The sequence below is a fragment of the Amblyraja radiata genome, chromosome 46, assembly GCF_010909765.2.
Source record: "Amblyraja radiata isolate CabotCenter1 chromosome 46, sAmbRad1.1.pri, whole genome shotgun sequence".
In the NCBI taxonomy this organism is placed as follows: domain Eukaryota; kingdom Metazoa; phylum Chordata; class Chondrichthyes; order Rajiformes; family Rajidae; genus Amblyraja; species Amblyraja radiata.
This window is the reverse complement of record NC_046001.1, coordinates 1-7,500: the sequence shown is the minus strand read 5'-3', so window position 1 is coordinate 7,500 and position 7,500 is coordinate 1. Positions and strand designations below refer to the sequence as shown.

At 45.2% G+C, this 7,500-nt stretch overlaps 1 protein-coding gene across 1 annotated transcript in view; it reads left to right on the top strand.

The window, feature by feature from the left end:
- The window catches only part of hat1 (histone acetyltransferase 1), a 39,996-nt gene extending 32,496 nt beyond the window's left edge, over positions 1-7,500 (top strand). The window contains exons 10-11 of the mRNA XM_033015831.1: positions 3,127-3,243; positions 6,764-7,500. Coding sequence (XP_032871722.1) covers positions 3,127-3,243; positions 6,764-6,928 — 282 coding nt within the window. The 3' untranslated portion in view covers positions 6,929-7,500. The remainder of the gene's footprint in view (positions 1-3,126; positions 3,244-6,763) is intronic.

Below are 7,500 nucleotides of genomic sequence, written 5' to 3'. Positions count from 1 at the left end.
GCTCCTATACTCAAATCCTTTTGCTATGAATGCTGACATACCATTTGCTTTCTTCACTGCCTGCTGCACCTGCATGCCTACTTTCAATGACTGGTGTACCATGACACCCAGGTCTCGTTGCATCTCCCCTTTTCCTAATCGACCACCATTCAGATAATAAAGGCTTTGTTCAAAGGCACCAAATATAGTGATCACAATCTAGCAGATTTCAATGATCAAAGATTTGAAAATGTCATTTGAAATGGCGAAAATGTCATTATATAAATATATAAACCGACAGTATTTTTCCTGCTGATATGAGGTTTAAATTCACCGCAACCGCAACGTTCCAAATCAGCGCGTTCCACAAAATCCCACTCGCAAGATGATTTAAATGGCCATTAATTTACGGGAATTAAACACTAAATTCCTTCCATTTGGCCTATAAATCCATGGCAATGAGATTTAAAAATCATGTTATATTGTGAATTCTTGTGTGAATGTTCTTTGGACACTTAGGCTATTTAAAAATGTCAACTTTTTCTTAAGAAATGGATAGATGTTTAGATCTAGTAATTTAATTTTGTAATTAGCTACAATTGGGTAACTAACTAATTGTATGCTTTAATTTCAGGTCATTGTTTCATATTTGTTTCAGAATGCTTCAACCTATCTATAATAACAGAAAATTTCATTCAGTTCTCTTAATTTTTAAGAAAGTTATGGGCTTTTAAATGTTCTCGATCACAGCTTTTGAGTTAAGTCAATGGAAAAGCAATAGGGAACATGATGCCAATTTCCGAGTATGAAAATGGCCATAACTTGTTTAATCCTGAAGATATGAAAGTGAATTACGTGTCAAATTAAACTTCTTTTTATGCTTTATCGGATGGGATAAATTGCAGACTTGATTTTTAAAATCTCAACATTTTATAACATTGCTACATATGTGAGATTTGGGCATGCAGCTTCCATCCGATGTCATAACTTAAATCTATTATAATATTAAAACTCTGTGGCTGGCTGGCTGGCTGTGTGTGTATGTGTATGTGTATGTGTGTGTGTGTGTGTTTCTGCCTGACTTGTGGGTGCCAGACTTTGATTCGTTGCTACGCCAACACCACACGCAGAAACGCCGAGATTTTTTCCATTTCGGTAGAGATTTCACTTTTAATTCCAAGCGTCCACTCCTCATTAGATTTCGTCGTGTTTATGTACACATTTTTAATAAAACCCTTCCGGCCGTCCGGCCTTTTTGCCTTTGATTCATTGCCACGCCGAATCCAGACGCTCAATCGCCGAGATCTTTTCCATTTCGGTAGAGATTTCACTTTTCTTTCTAAGTATCCGCTCCTCATTACATTTCGTCGTGTTTAATTAGATTAGATTAGATTAGATTATTTAATGACCACACAGTCAAGCTGGTGGAATTCAGGTTCAGTACAGGATGTTACAAGGTAGGCTGATTCCCGTCAAACATAACATAAAACACAACATCATACAATATACAGTACATGCATGGGGAGGATATGTGCTGTTATCATAGTGTGTTCAGAATTCGGATTGCGTGTGGGTAAAAACTGTTTTTAAATCGAGATGTCTTGGCGGGCAGTGAGCTGTAGCGCCTTCCTGATGGCAGCAGGAGGAAGATGTGGTGAGCTGGGTGGGAGGGATCAGAGATGATTTTCTTCACCCTTGACACAGACCGTTTGTGATGGAGTGATTCTATTGATGGAAGGGGAGTGCTGATGATTTTGGATGCTTTGTTAACTATGCGTTGTAATTTATTACGGGAGTGAGTGTCTAAACTGCTGAACCAGACTGTAATTGATGAAGTGAGCATGCTTTGGATGATGGCTGTGTAGAATTTGATTAGGAGGTGTTTCCTTACTCTAAACTTCTTGAGCTGGCGGAGGAAGAAGAGTCTTTGGTTGGCTTTTTTGTAGATGTGATTTGAATTGATTTTCCATTTGAGGTTATTGCTTATGTGAGTGCCAAGAAATTTGAATGAGTCAGTGGTGGATATGGGTTCGCCTGAGATGAGTAGGGGGGTCTTGGGTTGTGCCTTACGTCTGAAATCAATGATGAGTTCGTGTGTTTTTGATGTGTTGAGTAAGAGGTTATTATCTGTGCACCAAGTGACTGCTTTGTGTGTTTGAGTGCGGTATTCTGTTTCATTATTGTTCGAGATGAGACCTATGATGGTTGTGTCATCTGCGTATTTATAAATTTTAACTGAACTATGCTGGGATGTGAATTGGTTTGTGTAGAGTGAGAATAAGTACACGTTTTTAATCAAATCCTTCTCCCCCACCCCCCAATATTTCAAAAATAAACTGGCTTCTCACCCATAGAAGCAGCCATTTCGGTAGACATTTCACTTTTCATTCCAACTATCCACTCCTCATTAGATTTTGTTATGTTTATGTCCACATTTTTCATTAAATCCTTCCCCCCCCCCCCCCCCCACTCATTTTGTCGCCTCCTGCTGGCCAGCGACCATAACGGCTGCTGGCGCCCGCCTCTCGCCTCAAAGACGCCATTTAAAAACAGCCGCACTGCTGAGTGCTGGAATCTTATGTTCGGGAACGGCTTGAGTTGGAGGACCACGTCTCCCGTGGGGGCTACGGGTTGGGAACAGCTGTGTTGGGGGAGCAGACCCAACGGGTCTGCACTTGGTCTAGTATAATATTAAAACTCTGTGGCTGGCTGGCTGGCTGTGTGTGTGTGTGTGTGTGTTTCTGCCTGACTTGTGGGTGCCAGCCTTTGATTCGTTGCTACGCCAACACCACACGCAGAAACGCCGAGATTTTTTCCATTTCGGTAGAGATTCCACTTTTAATTCCAAGTGTCCACTCCTGATTACATTTTGTCGTGTTTATGTACACATTTTTAATAAAATCCTCCCCCCCCCCACTCACTCATTTTGTCGCCTCCTGCTGGCCAGCGACCATAACGGCTGCCGGCGCCGGCCTTTTTTAATCCTGAAGATATGAAAGTGAATTAGGTGTCAAGTTAAACTTCTTTTTATGCTTTATCTGATGGGATAAATTGCCGACTTGATTTTTAAAATATCAACATTTTGTAACTAGTTGTCGGAGTCTGAAGGAAGTTTAACTCTGCATTTTATTAATGTTTTTTTAACAGCATCACTCCAGGAGGGTGTACGAAATTCTACGGCTGAGAGTGACCAACATGAGTGATGCCGTTCAAAGTAGCGAGTATCGGCTGGATGTGAAACGTAGGCTTGCGATTCCATTTAAGGTATTGAGGTCGATAATGTTTTTCTTCCCATCGATTACTGTAAAATTTAAACCCCCTGTCCCACATGTACCCCTGTCCCACTTGTACCCCTGTCCCACATGTACCCCTGTCCCACATGTACCCCTGTCCCACATGTACCCCTGTCCCACATGTACCCCTGTCCCACATGTACCCCTGTCCCACATGTACCCCTGTCCCACATGTACCCCTGTCCCACATGTACCCCTGTCCCACTCGTACCCCTGTCCCACTTGTACCCCTGTCCCACATGTACCCCTGTCCCACATGTACCCCTGTCCCACATGTACCCCTGTCCCACTTGTACCCACAATATTCCACCACTCACCCATAGCCCCCAACACAATATTCCACCTCACCCATAGCCCCCAACACAATATTCCACCACTCACCCATAGCCCCCAACACAATATTCCACCTCACACCCATAGCCCCCAACACAATATTCCACCACTCACCCATAGCCCCCAACTCAATATTCCACCACTCACCCATAGCCCCCAACACAATATTCCACCACTCACCCATAGCCCCCAACACAATATTCCACCACTCACCCATAGCCCCCAACACAATATTCCACCACACACCCATAGCCCCCAACACAATATTCCACCACTCACCCATAGCCCCCAACACAATATTCCACCACTCACCCATAGCCCCCAACACAATATTCCACCACTCACCCATAGCCCCCAACACAATATTCCACCACTCACCCATAGCCCCCAAATCAATATTCCACCTCACACCCATAGCCCCCAACACCTCAGCCCCTCCTCATCTCAGTCCCAAATGGCCACAGATTCACACAACTCTCTGGGTGGAAAAGGTTCTCCTCAGAAATTTAGGGAAAATAGGGAATTAACCTGGTGAACATACGCTGGGCTCCCTCAATAGCAAGAATGTCCTTCCTCAAATTAGGGGACCAAAACTGCACACAATACTCCAGGTGTGGTCTCACCAGGGCCCTGTACAACTGCAGAAGGACCTCTTTGCTCCTATACTCAACTCCTCTTGTTATGAAGGCCAACAGGCCATTGGCAATCCCTCAATAGCAAGAATCTGTGCCATTTTATAAGGAGTCAATGGAGGTGAAACTACCAAGCATGCATCCTGGTCGTGAAAGTCCCCTATTAACTCCATTGGCCAGCCATTTGAATAGAGGCCTTTCACAGTCGCTATGAATGTTGGGAGAGTTAAGCAAAGAGTAGGAGTAAACGGGTCCTTTTCACAATGGCAGGCAGTGACTAGTGGGGTACCGCAAGGCTCAGTGCTGGGACCCCAGCTATTTACAATATATATTAATGATCTGGGCGAGGGAATTGAAGGCAATATCTCCAAGTTTGCGGATGACACTAAGCTGGGGGGCAGTGTTAGCTGTGAGGAGGATGCTAGGAGACTGCAAGGTGAGTTGGATAGGCTGGGTGAGTGGGCAAATGTTTGGCAGATGCAGTATAATGTGGATAAATGTGAGGTTATCCACTTTGGTGGCAAAAACAGGAAAGTAGATTATTATCTGAATGGTGGCCGATTAGGAAAAGGGGAGATGCAGCGAGACCTGGGTGTCATGGTACACCAGTCATTAAAAGTAGGCATGCAGGTGCAGCAGGCAGTGAAGAAGGCGAATGGTATGTTAGCATTCATAGCAAAAGGATTTGAGTATAGGAGCAGGGAGGTTCTACTGCAGTTGTACAGGGTCTTGGTGAGACCACACCTGGAGTATTGCGTACAGTTTTGGTCTCCTAATCTGAGGAAGGACATTATTGCCATAGAGGGAGTACAGAGAAGGTTCACCAGACTGATTCCTGGGATGTCAGGACTTTCATATGAAGAAAGACTGGATAGACTCGGCTTGTACTCGCTAGAATTTAGAAGATTGAGGGGGGGATCTTATAGAAACTTACAAAATTCTTAAGGGGTTGGACAGGCTAGATACAGGAAGATTGTTCCCGATGTTGGGGAAGTCCAGAACAAGGGGCCACACACACACAGTTTAAGGATAAGGGGGAAATCTTTTAGGACCGAGATGAGAAAATAAAAAAAATTTCACACACAGAGAGTGGTGAATCTGTGGAACTCTCTGCCACCGAAGGTAGTTGAGGCCACACAGTTCATTGGCTATATTTAAGAGGGAGTTAGATGTGGCCCTTGTGGCTAAAGGGATCAGGGGGTATGGAGAGAAGGCAGGTACAGGATACTGAGTTGGATGATCAGCCATGATCATATTGAATGGCGAATGGTGCAGGCTAGAAGGGCCGAATGGCCTCTACTCCTGCACCCGTTGTCTATGTTTCTGTCCCACTCATACCCCTGAAGAGAGGGGGGGGAGGGAAGAGAGGGGGGGGGGGGGGAAGAGAGGGGGGGGTGGGGGGGGGAAGAGAGGTGGGGGGGGGGGGTGGAGAGAGGGGGGGAGAGACAGGTACTCCTGCACCTATTGTCTATATTTCTATGCTATTTGGGGACCGAGGTACAGATACATTCTTGGAATTTTAAACTGGAGGTGGTGAAGGGAGGGCTTAAGCAGAAAGGGTTATTGGGAAGAAAGAGCTACTTTAAGTTTAGTTGCATCAGGTTGGGTAAGTATAGTTGGGTGGAGATTATTCCATGCTTTAATTGTGCGGGGGAAGAACGAATTGCTGTACACATCTGTCTTTGGGCTTTATTCTTTGGAGCGCAGAAGGTTAAGGGGGGACTTGATAGAGGTTTTTAAAATGATGAGAGGGATAGACAGAGTTGACGTGGAAAAGCTTTTCCCACTGAGAGTAGGGAAGATTCAAACAAGGGGACATGACTTGAGAATTAAGGGACTGAAGTTTAGGGCTAACATGAGGGGGAACTTCTTTACTCAGAGAGTGGTAGCTGTGTGGAATGAGCTTCCAGTGAAGGTGGTGGAGGCAGGTCGTTTTTATCATTTAAAAATAAATTGGATAGTTATATGGATGGGAAAGGAATGGAGGGTTATGGTCTGAGCGCAGGTATATGGGACTAGGGGAGAATATGTGTTCGGCACGGACTAGAAGGGTCGAGATGGCCTGTTTTCGTGCTGTAATTGTTATATGGTTATATGGTTAAGTTTAGTTGCATCTGGTTGGGTAACTATAGTTGGGTGGAGATTATTCCATGCTTTAATTGTGCGGGGGAAGAACGAATTGCTGTACACATCTGTCTTTGTAGCTGGGATCACAAATTGGATCGAATGCCCTCGTCTGCTCCTAATTGGTTTGGGTTTGGTGTAGGTCTTGTAGTCTATGTCGAGCTGACCATTTAACATTTTGTAAAAACAGGTCAAACGGTGAGCTTCACGTCTGTCTGTCTTGGAGAGGGTTCCACCCACCCCGACCAGAGAATTCAGAAGTTCGGTGACACTCGCTTCTCTCCCATAGGTGTTAGTAACAAATCGAGCTGCCTGTCTTTGGACACGTTCGATGGAAGAAATGTTTTTATGCATGTTTGATAGTTTAAAAAAAAAAAAAATGTTTTTGTTTAATTTTCTCAGAAGAACAAGAAAGAGGCAACACGTCTTTCCCGATTGATGCCAGAAGATTGGCTCGCACAGCAGGCGGAGATGAGTTTGAGCCAGGAACAGGAGTATTTGGAAGAGTCCTACCAGAGCACTGTAGAACAGTACAGACATATTCTGGAGCGTTTAGCGCGAATCTAATTATTTCGCAATTCTTTCCATTATCTGTGTGTGTGTGTGTGTGTATAATATTGCCCCTGTCCCACTTAGGAAACCGGGACGGAAACCTCTGGAGACTTTGCGCCCCGCCCAAGGTTTCCGTGCGGTCCCCGGAGGTCCCCGGGAGTTTTCGTCAGTCTCCCTAACGGTCGAAAAGTGGTTTCCGCATCTTCTATGTCCCGGAGATGATTTCGAAAAAAAAAATGTCGAAAAACGAATTTTCAGAAGTTTTGAAAATCGTTGATTTTTTTTTTCAGTCGAAGCCGGTCGCGATTGAATCCGGTTGCAGGCGGTTGTAGGTGGTTGTAGGTGGTTCCCGGAGGTTGAAGGTGGTTGCCGGAGGTTCCCGGAAGTTGTAGGTGGTTTCCGGAGGTTGAAGGTGGTTACCGGGGGTTCCCGGAAGTTGTAGGTGGTTGCCGGAGGCACCCGGAAGTTGTAGGTGGTTTCCGGAGGTTGAAGGTGGTTGCCGGAGGTTCCCGGAAGTTGTAGGTGGTAGCCGGAGGTTGAAGGTGGTTGCCGGAGGTTCCCGGAAGTTGTAGGTGGTTTCCGGAGGT